The sequence below is a fragment of the Gymnoscopelus braueri genome, assembly GCF_963280865.1.
Source record: "Gymnoscopelus braueri genome assembly, chromosome: 16".
Classification (NCBI taxonomy): domain Eukaryota; kingdom Metazoa; phylum Chordata; class Actinopteri; order Myctophiformes; family Myctophidae; genus Gymnoscopelus; species Gymnoscopelus braueri.
The window spans coordinates 48,326,869-48,345,053 of NC_137616.1; the positions used below are offsets into that span (position 1 = coordinate 48,326,869).

General features: G+C 41.3%; 1 protein-coding gene across 1 annotated transcript; it reads right to left on the reverse strand.

Moving 5' to 3' along the window:
- Positions 1 to 352: 352 nt before the first annotated feature.
- On the reverse strand, positions 353 to 15,651 carry rsph9 (radial spoke head component 9; the record flags this gene model as incomplete). Its single annotated transcript, XM_080452896.1, has 6 exons — positions 353 to 461; positions 707 to 755; positions 9,679 to 9,828; positions 13,107 to 13,236; positions 14,218 to 14,395; positions 15,425 to 15,651. 6 exons carry the CDS (start codon positions 15,649 to 15,651, stop codon positions 353 to 355), a joined length of 843 nt encoding a protein of 280 aa, XP_080309022.1.
- Positions 15,652 to 18,185: the final 2,534 nt, after the last annotated feature.

Below are 18,185 nucleotides of genomic sequence, written 5' to 3' on the forward strand. Positions count from 1 at the left end.
TCACCCCATGGAGACTTGAATTCATGGATATTTTTTAGTTTTTGTCTCATTCCTAAAACAATAATTTGATGACCGGCAGCGGTTCCGGTAGGAGACACAAAGAGTCTCCTTTGTATCTCCTACCGGAACCGCTGCCTACCGGTCCGCTGGTCATCAAATGATTGTCTTAGGAATGAGACAAAAACAAAAAAAAACATAATTTTTAGGGTGAACTATCCCTTTAAATGAACATGTAGGAATTGTACAGTGTAGATGGCGGGTCCCATAGATAAAATAAACATTGTATCAAATGGGACCTAATTTTATCAAACTGGAGGTCTTTTGAAATAAATCAAAAAAGAGAATGACTGCTCTATAGCATGAAGGGAAGATCCAGGTTTCTGGCTCCATCTCCCATGTAGAGGTATCCATGCTGTGGGGTCATGGGCACGTGGTAGAAGGTCAGGCCCAGCCACCGCAGGCTGCAAGAGCAAGGTGGAACATGAAGTACGTGATGAAGACATTATAGTTTGGTATTTCACTTCAGTCAATGTGGAATATTTCCTTCATGTACTATCATGTACTATCAATGTAAAAGAGCAGGGTTCAAGAACAATAGCCACTGTTTTGTTTGTTTGTCTGTGTGTTCATTATTTGAATAGTTGTGATCAATCCTGCCTACAGTTTAGCGGGGCAAATGGTAAAAATAGATAAATAAAACGCGTACCTTTTTATTATGATTTTGCTGCCCTGCTCAAACTGGAGGCTCCACGACCCTGAATCCAAACACAGAAGATAAAAGACGATGTTGTATCAATACTGAAATCATTCCTTTGCCATTTCAATTTCAAAACAAATAAAATAAATGAAAAAGGTAATCGAAAAAAACACGGCCCCCTCACGTGTTAGAAGGACAATATGAGTCACCAGAACCAAGGACGGGTGTTTTTGAGGAATCTAACATGTTAAAAATGGAGTTTGAAGTTATAATGGGTTTGTATAGGAAGGGGGCGTTTCTGATCAAAATGAATATCAAACATCTAAATACTGAATCAAGCAACTTAAAAACTGTCTGGAGGGCTCGACAAAAGCCTGAGTAGACGATAAAATGACCCAAACATTTTTTAGAGTGAAATATCATGCCGACCTTTAATAAGTGGTCGGCAGAGTTCACAGTTGGAAATCTTGCTCTACAAAGCAATATACGCGTTGACCCCACAGACCCTGCAGTAAAATGGTAACGGCTGCATATTGTAGAAAGATTGTGGCTGCAGCACTAAATGTTAATAGTTGTCCAATAGATGAGTCATTCATGTTTCAGTGTGTGTGTGTGTGTGTGTGTGTGTGTGTGTGTGTGTGTGCAGCAGGCTGGCCTTAGCGCTGCACACAGCTGGCTGCTGCTGGCCTACAGCCAGAGGCAGAGACCAGCACTCTACTGACCACATGGATTCCGTAGAAGCCAGCAGCACGTCTTCTATATGGAAGCATGTTGCGCAGCGAAAATAGCTACTAAATGGCAGTGGTGTAAAGTAACTAAGTACATTTACTCAAGTACTGTACTTAGTTAAGTGCAATTTTTACTTTCCAATTTTCAGTACTTTTACTTCTACTCCACTACATCTCAGAGGCAAATGTTGTACTTTTACTCCACTACAATTATTTGAAAACTTTAGTTACTAGTTACTTCGGCCATTAGAAAATAACCGATCTACAAGTTCACAATGCGTCGCATCGCGACGCATTGTGAGCTTGTAGATCTGCTATTTTCTAAAGATTTGTATACATTTGAAAACTTGTGAAATGGGACATTCTGCACAATGGTACTTTCTATTTTTGTACTTTAAGTACATTTTAATACCAATACTTTTGTACTTTTACTCAAGTACATTTTTAATTCTTGACTTTTACTTAACAAGAGTACTTCTACATTGCAGTATTGATACTTTTACATAAGTAAAGGATGTGAATACTTTTCACACCACTGGCATTTTGAAGTGGTCAAATTAGTAATATATCCAGAAGCGTCTTCCATTCCAAAACCCTTGCCTTGGTCATAACGACACTTTTTCAGTGGTGAGATTTGATTTAGCTATAATAATCCATGTGACCAGGACCAGAGCAGAGAGGCCTGACGCTCATATACTGTATCTCAGACTGTCTGTAGTCTGCACCATTAACCCTTTAAGACCGGGAACGGATCTGTGTCATTTTAGATTTAGTTGGCTATTTAAAAATAGCAGATCTACAAGAGCTTGTAGATCTGCTATTTTTAGAAAAAAAACGTGATTTTTTTTCCAAATCTTTTATATACATTTTTAACTCAAATCTTTGCTTCCGGGGTTCCCTGGAACAAAATATTTTGAGATGGGAGGGGGTCCGCGGACAAATACATAATTTTGGGGGTCCTTGACATGAAAAAAAGTTTGAAAACCATTGATAATATAGCAACATAAGTAAAAAAAAAAAATATTAAAAATAATAAACTTTAGGGAAAAAAAACTGTAGAAGACATTTGTAAAATCCCCAGAAGCAAAGATTTGAGTTAAAAACTTTCGGTTTAAAAAAGTACATATATATTCAAACTAAAGATTTGCACACATTTTCACGATTTTTCTAAAAAAAAAAGAGATCTACAAGCTTGTAGATCTGCTATTTTTTATATAGCCAAGGAAATCCTAAAATGACACAGATGCGTTCCCGATCTTAAAGGGTTAAGTTGGATGGAAATTGAGCTTTTTCTTTCTGCAATAACCTTTGAAAGCCAGTCCTCAGTAGGAATTGGATTAGCCCTATGCCAGAACAATCCCTGAGATATTCCCCTTTAAATAAGACCCATTGTGTTTTTTTTTATTTATGAAGTTGGAGTCTGTTTCTCAGTGCTTCTTTGGGGTGAGGCACGGATTCTTTGACCGCACGAACCCAGAACAAAAGCTGGATCTGCTGCTTATGAAAACATTAGCCATTTGATTGATTCCTTTAACCGTAAAAAAGGGCAGTTACTCTGCGGCAGTTCTTGATTTCAACGTTATTTCACAACAGCTTCGCTGTCTTTTTTGTTCCTGTTCTGTGGAGCCTTTTATCCACAAAGGACCAACGGAGATCGTATCGGGGGGGGGGGAGGGGACATTATCGTGAATTCTGCAAGCATTCTTGAGAAGCTGCTGGCTGTTAATCCATTTAGACCGGGAGCGCATCTGTGTCATTTTAGATTTATTTGGCTATTCAAAAATAGCAGAAATACAAGTTCATAGCACTATGAGCTTGTAGATCTGCTATTTTAGGAAAAATCTTTAACATTTGTGCAAATCTTTGAAATATATGCTTTTTGAAAGCAAACATTTGTAACTCAAATATTTGCTTCTGGGGGGATTCTACAAATGTCTTCTAAATCCTAACAGTTTTTTGAAAAAACCTACAGTATGTTGCTATAATATCAGTGGTCCTCAAACCTTTTCATGTCAAGGACCACCCAAAATGATTATTTGGGTGGCCAAATAATCATTTACCCCCATCTCAAAATATGTTGTTCCAGGGACCCACCAGAAGCAAAGATTTGAGTTAAAAATGTTCGCTTTAAAAAAGATATATATATATATTTAAAGATTTGCACACATTTTCACGATTTTTCAAAAAATAGCAGATCTACAAGCTCATAACGCGGCAATCGGTGAGCTTGTATATCTGCTATTTTTGAATAGCTAAAGTGACACAGATGCTTTCCCGGATTGAATGGACTAAACCGTAAGCCGCTAATACGTTGTAGTTTGTGAAGTGTGGCTTTGTGTCATACCAGTGATACCACTGCAGCCATGTGGAGCAGAAAAGAAACTAAAGTCATAAATCAGGAAGTGGAAACGGTTTCTGCCAACTCCCTGCTAAGCCTAGATGGATGATGGTTGTGTGGAAGAGGAGAAGCTGCTCCGCTTGGGGGTCCCGGGGCCCGGAAAGCACCTGTCTTTGGGTGGAGATCCACTGTATACCAACGTTCTCCCAGGGGACCCTTATGTCTTGAAGATGTTAAGTCCTCTGTCCTTTCCAGCTAAAGCCTCTAGCCTTCACAGTAAACGTGCCATTGGGACAGCTGTGTGTAGTGTCTGCTGGACCAGAGAAACTGCAGACGTGCACATGAACTCACAAAGTGCACACGCCCTCTTAAATCACACAGCTGTTGCGTGTTCCAAGGCACAGGCCACTAAATATGGTCAAATATTCTTTTTTCACAAACATGCGTTTTCTCATACAGGACCTCTGTGCTGTACTGATAGCTGTACAGCAAAACTAACCAGCCGCACACACAGCCAAACATGGCATTTATCTGTATAATATCGTCATTATAGGTACAGTCAGCGGTGGTAAAAGTACTCAAATGTTTTACTTAAGTAAAAGTATCAATACTGCAATGCAATGTAGAAATATTCTGTTACAAGTAAAATTCCGGAATTCAAAATTTACTTGAGTAAAAGTACAAAAGGATTGGTGTCAAAATGTACTTAAAGTACCAAAAGTAGAAAGTACTCATTATGCAGAATATTCCATTTCACAAGTTCAAAATGTATACAAATCTTTTGAAAATAGCAGATCTGCAAGCTCACAATGTGTCACATCGCAACGTATTGTAAGCTTTTGGCCCTATATTGTGAGCTTGTAGCCCTATATATATATATAAATATATATAGGGCTGAAGTGTATAATTTATGTCTTGTGATAATAATCCAAATCTACAAAGTCACTTGCAACTAAAGCTGTCAAATAATTGTAGTGGAGTAAAAGAAGTATTGAAAATGTGAAATACTCCACTAAAGTAAAAACATATCCCTCAAAAGTGTACTTAAGTACAGTACTTGAGTAAATGTACTTTACACCACTGATTAGCTATCATTCTTTTCCTCCAGATAATATCACATAATTTCTTTGCTATAGTTTGGGGGTTTCTAATTGAGTCCATTCTCTCCTTTTTTGGGTTCTGTTCCCCCCCCCTCTCTCTTCCCCAGTGAAATATGTGATGCTGGGCACGTTGTGTGAACATGTTGAATGAAGAGCTCAGTGCCAAACGGAGCAGTAGGTGGGCTTGGAATTCTAGACGTGGAGACTGGAGTGGAGGGCTCTGCTCCAGAGGTTAGAGCTGGTCTGACAGTTATAGCAGCAGTCCATTGTAAGTGTTGCCATGTCCGCTTATTATAAGCAACTTTGGGCTTCTTTTTTCTGTAAAGTTGCTTGTTCATATTGGTGGTTGCGGGTTGCGTTTTTTATTACTTGTTTCCAAAGTGTAGTTGCTTATTTGGGCTTGTTTCCACATTTTTTTATTATTATTTAAACCAGTGGTTCTCAAATATTTTCATGTCATGGACCCCCCAAATGAATATATATTTTTCCCTAACCCCCTGAAAATGTTTTGCAAGATTTTTTGGAAATAGCAGATCCACAAGCTCACAACGCGTCGCATGATCGCGGCGCGTTGTGAGCTTGTAGATCGGCTATTTTCAAGTAGCCGATGTATATGGTAGCCCTTTATAGGTTTAAAGTGCTCATGTGGCCTATAGTCGCTTCTTTTGGGCTTGTTTGTCTAGACCTGGTTGCTTATTATTCTCACAAAATCTGGCAACACTGTCCTCTGCACGTCAGAAACGCAGCAGGGAAAGAGCTGTCTGAGAGCAAGTTGAGGGAGAATTCTTCTGGCATGTTGAGGATATGTAGGCCTACATTCCATCTACACATGGAACATCTACATGTTATGTGCATGTTCCATCTACACATGGAACATCTACATGTTATGTACATGTTCTGAGGATATGTAGGCTTACGTTCCATCTGCACATGGAACATCTACATGTTATGTACATGTTCTGAAGAGAACTGCGTGATTGTGCAGTCATTGTGAGTTGGCATGTTAGGTAGACTACATGCTCCAAGGTGTAGGCCTACACACAACTATAGGATATGCTGCATGAATAGGAGGAGTATATGGGCAGGAGATAAATTGCATGCAGATGTGAAGGGACTTAAATGAATTGACTACATTTAAAAAACGACTCTCTCACTTAGGCCAGTAGTGCCAGTGATTACTCTCTCCTGTGCCAATGGTGGCACCGTGCCTAAGGTTGCCTAACCCCTGATATAGACACACTGTAATGGCAGATTGATCTTTTCACTTAGAAACGTTTCAGGATGACAATTCAGTTCAAGTTCTAGAGACACAATCTCAACATATTTTAAACTATCCACAAGCTTCCTAGGCTGCGTGGGCATCACTTCCTGTCGATTTCATTGGATATCATTGGATCAAATCGACAGGAAGTGATGCCCACACAGCCTAGGAAACTTGTGGATATGATCTCAACATGGCCATGAAAAGGCTTTCCAATGAGGTAAACAACCATCAAAAACAAAGCTAGCTCTGCATAGATAGAGGAACAGCAGCAATATTTAAGGCCAACACAAATGAAAAATAAAACAATCGTATAAACCTACTTTGTGCAAAAGCATTACGTAATGGTCAAACCCTGAAATGATTTACATATGGCAGTCTTTGGTGTTTGGTGTTTGGTGCTGGCAAAGCCCACAGCTGGTTTATATGAGGTGTGTATGACTATTATCCAAAAACAGGCCATGTCACTGGACAGAGACAGAGACAGAGACAGAGAGAAAGAGAGAAAGCGTGTTGAAACATCCATCCAGGAAAGGACAGGCCATGTGATCATTATTTCCTCTCCAAAGAATCCGATGACTCTGGTGGAAACCTGAATCACACAGCTGATTGGGCGCCAGTAACACAGCTTATTTACGTGTAATGTTGCATGGCTGGCTAGGCTGGGACTTGGCGCACGCCGGTTAATGTCTTTATCACACGCATTGCCCTGATGCCTCATTTACGTTGGAGCGTTTACTCGAAAAGCCACCGAGCGTGCCTGTTGACATGCTGATGTTGTGATATATACACACTCCTCTGATGACAGTGTAGGATGGGTGCATTATGATGACAAAACATAATGTCTGAAACCAATTAACCCATTAATACCTGGAACGCATCTGTGTCACTTTAGATGTCTTTGGCTATTCAAAAATAGCAGATCTACAAGCTCATAGCGCGGCACCGAGTGCCGCGCTATGAGCTTGTAGATCTGCTATTTTTGAAAAATCGTGAAAAAATATTTTTCTGATTTCTTTCAAAAATCTGTTAGGATTTAGAAAACATTTTTAAGAATCGCCTCAGGTCTTAAAGGGTTAAAGCAGCTGCCGTTCCACCCAAACTTTCACAAGCAATTATTTCTGAAATATTGTTGTGGCCAAACGGACCAAAAGATTAAGTCATCCCACACAAATGCATGAGACTGCATGGGGATCAGTGGGGTGACATGCTTGTTTGTCCTAGTTAAGTTGTTTGAAGCAAAACGTTGATTTGACATTTACTACAGACCATTTTCCAAAGGTTTGATTTCCGAGGGAAGCCATTGGATTGTCCTTCTGTCAGTTCATTTCAGTAGTATGTAAATACATCACAGTTTTTTTAATGTTTTTGTTTGTTTACATTGTTATGTAATTTTCTCTCCAATTTAGCCATTGCCAATTCCCCTAATGTCACTCTCTCACTGTCGCTGCCAGCCCCCTACTGTTTGGTCTTTGGCACTGCAGGGTGTAGAGATACTGTATAACCACATGTCTGTGCTTATGTCCCATATATCATTGGTTCTCAAAGTGGGGTCCGGGGACCCCCAGGGGTACTTGAGGGGGTTCCAGGGGGTCCCCAGCTAAATGATGGATAGAAACCAAATGGACCCTTATGGTTCTGTAACTCTGAGAGTGTACTCACAATGTGTCACATCGCAACGTATTGTGAGCTTTTGGCCCTATAGTGTGAGCTTGTAGCCCTATATGTATATAGAAATATATATATATATAGGGCTGAAGTGTATAATGTATGTTTTGTGATAATAATCCAAATCTACAAAGTCACTTGTAACTAAACCTTCAAATAATTGTAGTGAAGTAAAAGAACAATATTTGCCTCTGAGATGTAATGGAGTAGAAGTTAAAGTATTGAAAATGTGAAATACTCCACTAAAGTAAAAACAAATCCCTCAAAAGTAGTGGAGAACCAAATGGACCCTAACGGTTCCATTTGTACACTCTCAGAGTTAAGTTAACATTGATTTTACAATATAAATTGGGGTACCAGGGATAGAAATGCCATTAAATGGGGGTCCGTAGCCTAATGCATGTCTAATTGGGGGTCCTTGAAATTAACATGGTTGAGAATCACTGCTAGAGAGCCGTAAAAATCTTATCTTATGGGGGTCCTTGGCTTATCCTTTCAAATGGGGGTCCGCGGGCTATTAAGTGTCAATTTGGGGGTCCTTGACATGAAATAGTTTGAGAACCAGTGCCATATATGGCTGAAACTGTGAATAGTAAATGACATGCATTGACACAGTCCTTTAACCAATTAAACCCTGTATCTCCTCTGTCTGGTGGAAACCTATTATGTCCAAAAAAACTGTTACTTTTCAGGATTCAAATAAAAAAAACAGCAAATGCAGCAGATCTACAAGCTCAAAACTCGTCGTTTAGAGTGTTTCGAATCTTGTAGATCTGCTACTTTTGATGCTTTTGTGTGACGCTGTGGTATGTTCAAGTAGGGCGTTAATGTACGAAGAAAATATGGAGATAAGAGCTTTCTGCCCGACAGTAACGATACACGTCACTGACCGGGGTCCCTCAGGGGTCTATTGGCCCCCCCTCCCCCCCCTCTACACCAACAGCCGATGCACAGCACAAGCTCCCAACGCGTCGACTTGTGACGCGTTGTGTGAGCTTGTAGATCAGCAGTGGTGGAAAAAGTACTCAAATGTTTTACTTAAGTAAAAGTACCAATACTGCAATATAAAAATATTCGGTTACAAGTAAAAGACCAGAATTCAGAATGTATTTGAGTAAAAGTACAAAAGTATTGGCATCAAAATATACTCAAAGTACAAAAAGTAAAAGTACTAAAATATTTGAAAATAGCAGATCTACAAGCTCACAACGCGTCGCATCTTGTAGATCTGCTATTTTCAAATAGCCTAGGTATAACATAAGGCTAAAGTGGTTAAAGGGGAAATCCACCCATTTTCAATATTTAACTATGTCATTAATATAGCATAAAGGAGTTGTGTGGAAATAAGAAAAAATTAAAAAAAAAATTAACATTGCAAAAAAATTTAACATTGCAAAAAAATTAACATTGCAAATTACACTGTGATGACTCATCATGGTGTAATTTGCAATGTTAATTTTTTTGCAATGTTAAATTTTTTTGCAATGTTATTTTTTTTTTTAATTTTTTCTTATTTCCACACAACTCCTTTATGCTATATTAATGACATAGTTAAATATTGAAAATGGGTGGATTTCCCCTTTAATGTATGTTTCATAATGTCCACATTTTTATCTGAAAAGTAACTAGTAACTAAAGTTTTCAAATAATTGTAGTGGAGTAAAAGAACAATATTTGCCTCTGAGATGTAGTGGAGTAGAAGTAGAAGTATTGGAAATTGGAAATACTCAAGTAAAGTACAAATACCTCAAAAATGTACTTAAGTACAGTACTTAAGTAAATGTACTTAGTTACTTTCCACCACTGTAGATCAGCTATTTTTTTTTTGTCAGACTGTTTGCCCATTATGACACGTCACACCCAGCAGAACAAGGTGGTTCTCTTACCTTTAGGAACGTCCTCAGCCAGTGGCTCCAGGAAGTCCATGGAGGGATGGAAGTCAGCCATCTGCAGGATGGATCTCCTCTTCAGACCCGTGGGCTGGGGGGTGAAATGGAGGAAGTTGTGCAGCTTCCTCGCCTCCGAGTGAGACAGACCTGCATGGTGATGAAACGCACTCAGTGGTGAGGAAGTAACAGAGTACATTTACTAGAGTACTGTGCTTAAGTAAATGGTTTGAGTATCTGTACTTTATTGTTGGATACTTAAAGTAATACTAGGTAACTTTTTCAACAAAACTAAAATTAAATTGTATATCTTTTGCAAATGTTTCACAACACCCACTCCATGAATTTCACCCCCGAAAGCCTTTTCTATTATATTTTCTATTGAAACGGTGGCTAGGTTAGTCATTCCCGCGAAAATGACGTCATCCGGCCGGAAAACGGAAAAGGAAATGCACCGGTTTCCTGTTTGGCCAGGAACTACCGCACCGGTTTCCTGTTTGGCCAGGAACTACCGCACCGGTTTCCTGTTTGGCCAGGAACTACCGCACCGGTTTCCTGTTTGGCCAGGAACTACCGCACCGGTTTCCTGTTTGGCCAGGAACTACCGCACCGGTTTCCTGTTTGGCCAGGAACTACCGCGCTAATAACAAAAAGGAATCTCACGCTGTTTTTAAGAGATCGTAGGATTTGAAGATGGAAAAACAACAGCAAAAGAAAACACAGCTCACGGTAACTAAAGCTCCACTGGCTAAGAGAAACGATCCACAGATAGTATAAAACAATTAAAAGAACGCTTTTTGAAACGTCTTCCGTCTTCCGTCTTCCGGTGAAAACAAATGGAATTCTGGGTAATGCAGGAATAAACGAACGGCCTGCAGTGACGGTAATGACCAGCAGAGGCTGCTAAAAATTGTTATTTGTGGACCTGCATTGTATTACTTTAATGACTGTCACTCGACCACATTTCAAAGGAATAGCCAATAGTGCTCGTTTGGCCTATAGTGTCTTCTTTTGGGTCTTTGTTTTCATAGACCTGATTTCTCTCGCTACATCTGGCAACACTGACAGACAGACGCGTTGTGAGCTTGTAGATCTGCTATTTTCAAATAGCTGATGTACATGTTAAAGTGCTCATGTGGCCCATAGTCGCTTCTTTTGGGCTGGTTTTTCCTAGACCTGGTTGCTTGTTTCTCTCACAGAATCTGGCAACACTGGCCGCGGCGCAGAGTAAACTCCATGACGTCACACTGGAGCCTCACTGTGGTTTCATAGGATGAAAAAAAAGTGCCGTTTTTGTGCCGACAAAATACACATCATGACCGCTGATGAAAACCACTCTCTGTCCTTCTGTCAGTTAACCCTTTAAGACCGGGAACGCGTCTGTGTCATTTTAAGATTTCTTTGGCTATTCAAAAATAGCAGATCTACAAGCTCATAGCGCGGCACAGAGTGCCGCGCTATGAGCTTGTAGATCTGCTATTTTTTTGAAAAATCGAGAAAATTTGTGCAAATCTCTCGATATATATTTTTCTAAGCGAACATTTTTAACTCGTGTTACAACTCCTGGGGGGGTCCCTGGAACTAAATATTTTGAGATGGGGGTCCGCGGCCAAATACATATCATTTTGGGTGGTCCTTGACATGAAAACGTTTGAGAACCACTTACAGCAACATACGTTTAAAAAAAAAAAACTGTTAGGATTTAGAAGACATTTGTAGAATCCCCCAGAAGCAAAGATTAAAAACGTTCGCGTTAAAAATATGTATTCAAAGATTTGCACAAATGTTCATGACTTTAAAAAAAATAGCAGATATACAAGCTCGTAGCGCGGCACTCGGTGCCGCGCTACGAGCTTGTAGATCTGCTAATTTTGAATAGCCCAAAGAAATCTTAAAATGACACACAGACGCGTCCCCGGTCTTAAAGGGTTAATAGCGGCTGAGAAACCACAGTGTTCCACTCAGTCTAACTCTGCTCAGTGTAACACACACACTGATTGGTTCTGTCAGGGAGAAGAACTACAGCAGGGCGGGGCGTCGATATGGGCAAAATCACAATATCACGATCAATCAATATTGTAATGACATCGTGTTACTATAATATCACATTTCTTTTACATTTGTTCAAACGACAACCAAATCTAAAGTAGCTATTTCCGACGCATTGTGCGCTTGTATAAAAAGGACTTTTAGGCCCCTTTTAGACTGGCAGCCAAAGCCAGCCTAAATCAGATCTGTGTCATATCCAGATTGGAATCCGATTTGTTTTATTAAGTCTGAACAGAGACAGGTCACATGGAATCCCATTTTTACAAATCCGACCTGAGCCACATTCAGAGGTGGTTTCAAATCAGATTCAAATCTGATTTGTCTCAGTCTGAACGCAGTAACCTGCTCTAAAACACCCAAGTCGCATATCAAACTGTCCAAAACGCCACTTGCAGCGCGAACCAAAGCGGATATGTGTCGACGCAGGGCGGCTTTGGGTTGACGTTGTTTGAATCAGTCTGAACACACAGATCTGTGACAGATCCGATCTGGTCACTTGCAAATGCAGTGTGAACGGTCTGGCCGGATTTGGCTGGATTTGACTGTAGTCTAACCTGAATCCCAGCATCCAAAAAAAATACCGATCTACAACTTAAGTTATCGGCTATTTTTGGCAAAGATATTTGGTGTAGAGGGAAACTAGCAGCTAGACCAAATACAGAGCCAACAGGGGTCTGTTTCACCCGGATTAGAGGGTTTATAACCAGGACTAGACAACACTTAATATGCCCTTATTATAGCATCCAAAATCCCAGACGATGTCTAGTCTCATATCACACGGTATCGATATGATTGCGAACGCAGCGCAAGTGGAGCTTACTATGAAACCGTGCTCGGCTTGTGTGTGTGCGTCTCTGTGTGCGTGCACTGCCTCAGCCCTGTGTGCAGCCAAGTAAATGTCCAATATTGACGTACCATACATCAAATGAAAGGCCTTTGAAAACTGAACACACCTGTCAAGGTTGCGTTTAAGCCCGCCCCTTCCCCCGGAAGCCACGCCCCGGAGAAGGTTCCTAAAAACTCCCCATTGAAACCCCATGTTAAATGAAAAGAGCCCGAATCGCTCCGAAACTTTTTCTACCCCCCCTAAGTGGGGGTCTACGAACAAATACTTCGGGCTCGGATTTTGGCTCCGCCCCCCGGAAGTGGGTGAAACAGCCACTTCAAACACTTTGTTGAATTGTTCAAAAACATTCAAAGTTTTTTTTTTTTTTTTTTTTTTTTTCTAAGATGCTCCTTTTATTTTTTTATTGGTTACTTTTTTTTAGATGATTTCTTTTCATTATCATTTATTTTTGTTGGCGTTCGCTTCCCGCGTTCGCGCGTCTTACTTGTATGGATATATAGTCCAGCCCTGAACGCACAGACACACACGTTACCGTTGAAGCTGCGGTTGGTCTGCACCAGGCCGTGGGGGTTCTGGATGAAAGCACCTCGAGGCACGACGGACGCCTCGGCATCGATCTGATGCACCGTCACCGCTAGCCTGCTCTCCTCCTTCACCTTGATCTGTGGGTGAGGAAGATATAAGAGAACATCACAACATCACACACTACTTCAAAAGAATGAGCAACGCACAGAATCTACTGTGTGCACACAACTCAGCCATAGCCATATGTTCCCTCAACCCTAACCCATTCAATCCAACGCATCTGTGTCATTTTAGTTTTGAGCTGTAACCATCATATTATACTTTGGCTATTGAAAAATAGCAGATCTACAAGCTCATACTGTATACGGCGGCACTTGCAATTTTTTTCAGAAAACTGTTTTGTGGATGTCTTCTAAACATTCCCGATTGAACCCCTAACCTCAGTCCCGACCAAGGGGCCAGCCTGAGATTTTTACATTGACGCCAATACGGAAGAGACAGTTCATATGAATGGCCTGTAGTTTCGCTGTTTTACCCCTGCAGGTGTCAGAAATAATTTATTTTAACGCGAGCGGATGGGTTTTCGACAAACTTTAGACTAGATTTTCTTACCTTAATAAAAATTGTCATAAATACTATATGCTTCCAGTCGCTAGTTTAAAGTCTCCTTTCAATCATCATGATATGCGTTTTGCTAAACTATGGTCCCATTTATTTTAAAGTTGACGATAAAGTAGGTTATGCTCTAGGGGGGGGCGGGATGATTTGATTGACAAGCTACACAACCAATAGCATTCATTCCCCGCCCCCTCTTTTGATTGACAAGCTACCCAACCAATAATGGTCTGGTGTCATTCTGCAGGATATAACGCAATATTGAAAGATGGCGGATTGCACACAGCTGAACAATCAGCCTCATTTACGTAGAGTCTAGAGTCTGTATAGTCTAGGGGAGTAACGCTGTCCATTCATTTCATACAGTCTATGGTCCCGACCCTAACCTGAGGGAACACAGGGCTGACCCCACCCTGGCGCCCTCTGTTGGCTGACTGACACATAACGATGATAATGTGTCGGAACTCTGAACATCACCATGTTTCTCCTCCTCATGGACTCACCATGACCTCCTCCTCCTCCTCTGTAGCACCTCCTCCTCCTCCTCCTGTCCTGTGGGTCTCTATGGTCTCATAGGAATGTGAGGGGTCTCCGGTGAAGCTGCCCCTCGCCGCTCTGCTCACCTCCTCAATCAACTGGTCCGTGGCAGGGGGGAGCAGGTGCCAGTCCATGCAGTTGAAGCTGCGCGCGCGCACACACACACACACACACACACACACACACACACACACACACACACACACACACACACACACACACACACACACACACACACACACACACACACACACACACACACACACACACACGTAATACTTCCTTTATTTTGATAGTACTGTATTTAATCCATTCAGACCTGGAGGTCGATTCTACAAATGTTTTCAACAGTTTTTTGATGAAAAAAAACGTATGCTGCTATAATATCAGTGGTGCTCCAACTTTATCATGTCAAGGACCCCCAAAATGATGAATATTCGACCGCGGACCCCCATCTCAAAATGCGTTGTTCCAGGGCCCTCCAGAAGCAAAGATTTGAGTTACATATAATCGCTTAGAAAACTAACTTATTCAAAGATTTGCACACATTTTCACGATTTTTAAAAAATAGGGATCTACAAGCTCATGATAGCGCAGCACTCTGTGCCGCACTATGAGCTTGTAGATCTGCTATTTTTTAATAGCCAAAGTATAAAAATGGATAAAGGGGTTAAAATGATTGCGACCCTTTATTAACTCATTTTGCAGGGGACCCCAAGTGCAGGATGAGGCAGAGGCTGAATAGGTCGGTTCAAAGGGTTTATTGCCTCAAAAGGTAGGAATACAAACTATAGGCATTAAGCACTAAATTCAAATGCGCAACACATGACAACAGACAATGAACTACCAACCACACACAGGGAACAGGGGGGTATAAATACACAAGGACTAACTACACACAGGTGAACACAACTGGACAATCAACACTGGGATAGGCTGGGGAACTAACAGGACACAGGTGGAAACACTGGCCAATCACAAGACCGGTAGACAAGGCAGGTACAGAAATACAGGGGCAGACAGGAAGACACAGAACAAACTACAAAATAAGAGCACACAAAACCAAGCTACGAAACGAGGAACATGAGAAGACACAGCAGTAGAACAGGACTAGTCACGGATCGTGACACCAAGTGATTCTTATGTTAGTTTTAATAATGTATATTTCATTACCTATAGAGGTTCTTAGTGTGGTGCATCTCGTCCTGTCCCTTCCCCTGAGCGATGAAGTAATCAGCCTTTAACCCCAGGATCTTTCCCCAGAACAAGACCCTGTTAAACCTGTAGTTCTTCCTCAGGATGACCATGGAGGTCTGCAGCGCTGCCCTGTGCTCTGGGTTCACAGTGTGACCGCTACCGGACACCAGGTCCAGAGAATAACACAACGACTGTGCATCCATAATGATGATATATCAGTGTATCTGTGCTATAGTATTAAAGGACTATACTATGGTTCATCTGCTAACATCATGCTAGCCAGAGATACAGTGCTTGCAACTCCTGTTGCTGGGCTTGTTGCTAATGTAAACAAACCTCCTGTTGTCATAGCAACGATCAACAGGCAGCCCTGAATGGGCCTTTCCTTTTTTTTCCTTTTCTTAATAGCTTTTTTAAGGTTCCTTCCACAAATCCTCTACAGCAAAATAAATACAAATACAAACGTCTAGGCACTTCCTACAGTATATGAATTCACTCTACACTTCATTTGAAATTCTAGTTGCGTGTGTGTGTGTGTGTGTGTGTGTGTGTGTGTGTGTGTGTGTGTGTGTGTGTGTGTGTGTGTGTGTGTGTGTGTGTGTGTGTGTGTGTGTGTTTCCAGAGAGCCTTGGTCTCGTTAACAATTACAAACATGCGTCCATGATCCTCACTGACGTTCCCCTGTGGTTCTACTGATGGATGGGTGTGTGTGTGCTTACAGAGAGAGAGAGAGAGAGAGAGAGAGAGAGAGAGAGAGAGAGACTCTCTTCCCTTCTCCCAGAGAGAGGATAGAGAGAGACAAACAGAGACCACTGGTTCTCAAACTTCTTCGTGACAAGGACCCCGCCCCAAATTGACATGTATTTGGCTGCGGACCCCCATCTGAAAATGTTTTGTACCAGGGAGCCCCCCAAAAGAGAAGATTTGTGTTAAACAAAATTCTAAATTATTCAAGATTTTCCATACTTTTCAGATTTTTTTTCAAAGCTTCTAAAAAATAGCAGATGTACAATCTTGCAATCTTGCGGGGGTCTGTGGACCCCACTTTGAGAACCAATGCCATAGGGTGTCAGTTGAAGAGCAGAGGGGGTAAGCTCCACTCACAGCTGGCAGGATACAGGCTTTAGATCTTTAGACTCTAACATGACAGATGACTCCAGGGAACAACAGAGCTACAGCTTCTAACCCTTCTCCTACACACACACACACACACACGCACGCACGCACACACACACACACACACACACACACACACACACACACACACACACACACACACACACACACACACACACACACACACACACACACACACACACACACACACACACACACACACACACACCACACACACACACACACACACACACACACACACGCTTGGGTCTAAGGTATTGCATGAGACGGCAGTCTTCAGGCTGTAGTGTCTCTCACGCCACGGTACATTATACCTCATGGTCACTTACTGAGTCCTGACAGCATGACGCTCATATTCTCTCTCACTGCTCTGTGATCTCATCCTCTAGATGAGAAGAGCAGACTGGAGATGTGTATTATGGCCCTGTGTGTGTGTGTGTGTGTGTGTGTGTGTGTGTGTGTGTGTGTGTGTGTGTGTGTGTGTGTGTGTGTGTGTGTGTGTGTGTGTGTGTGTGTGTGTGTGTGTGTGTGTGTGTGTGTGCTGACAGCCAGTCAGCCACTGTTGAGGGAGATAAAGTATATACCTTTTTAACAAAGCTGTGTTTTAGATCTTTTATAGAGGTGTGATGTTTTTTTATGCAAATGCTTATTGTAGCACTTTGAGATTTACCCAATTGTAAAGTGCATCATGAATAAAATCCATTATTATTATTGTTCATACTGGGGGTCCTTGAAATTAAAAAGGGTCCTATGAGGATCCCTGGCATATCTTTTCCAATGGGGGGTCCACAGGCTATTATGTATCAATGTGTTGGTCCTTGACATGACAACGTTTGAGAAGCTCTGTGACAGATAACCAGAAGAAAGTCGATACTGATGTGAATGGACACTTTACTTAACATTATACTCAAACATGTGGCTGCAGCTGGAAGAAGAAAACGACACAGCAGTAGCGCCCTCCTCAGGAATGAGAACAATGAACAGTTGCATGGCTCATGGAAAATTCCTCTTTATCTTCAGGGCTACACAGTGAAACACTGGAAAACTACTGGGAATCCTTCCTGTTGTCAATGCATCTGTTCTATTGTGACCAAAGGGAAACTACTACCGGCAGTAAGAATGGAGGGTAGGAATATATCCAGCTCAATGCCAAGAAAACTAAAGGAATGGCTCATAACAGCCAGGAAGACAGATTTATTGCCAGTGGGGTGGTGACAGAGGTAGTCGAGGACTTAAAATATCTCTGGGCCAGTGGTGTAAATTAACTAAGTATATTTAGTTTTGAGGTATTTGTACTTTTCTTGAGTAATTTCCCATTTCCAATACTTTTACTTCTACTCCACTACATTTCAGAGGCAAATATTGTACTTTTACCCCACGACAATTATTTGAAAACCTTAGTTACTTGTTACTTTGTAGATTTTGATTATTATTACAATACATTTCGGCCATTTGAAAATAGCCGATCTACAAGCTCACAATGCGTTGCGTTGCGACACATTGTGAGCTTGTAGATCTGCTATTTTTCCAAAGATGTTTATACATTTGAAGACTGGGTAATGGGACATTCGGCATAATGAGTACTTCCACTTTTGGTACT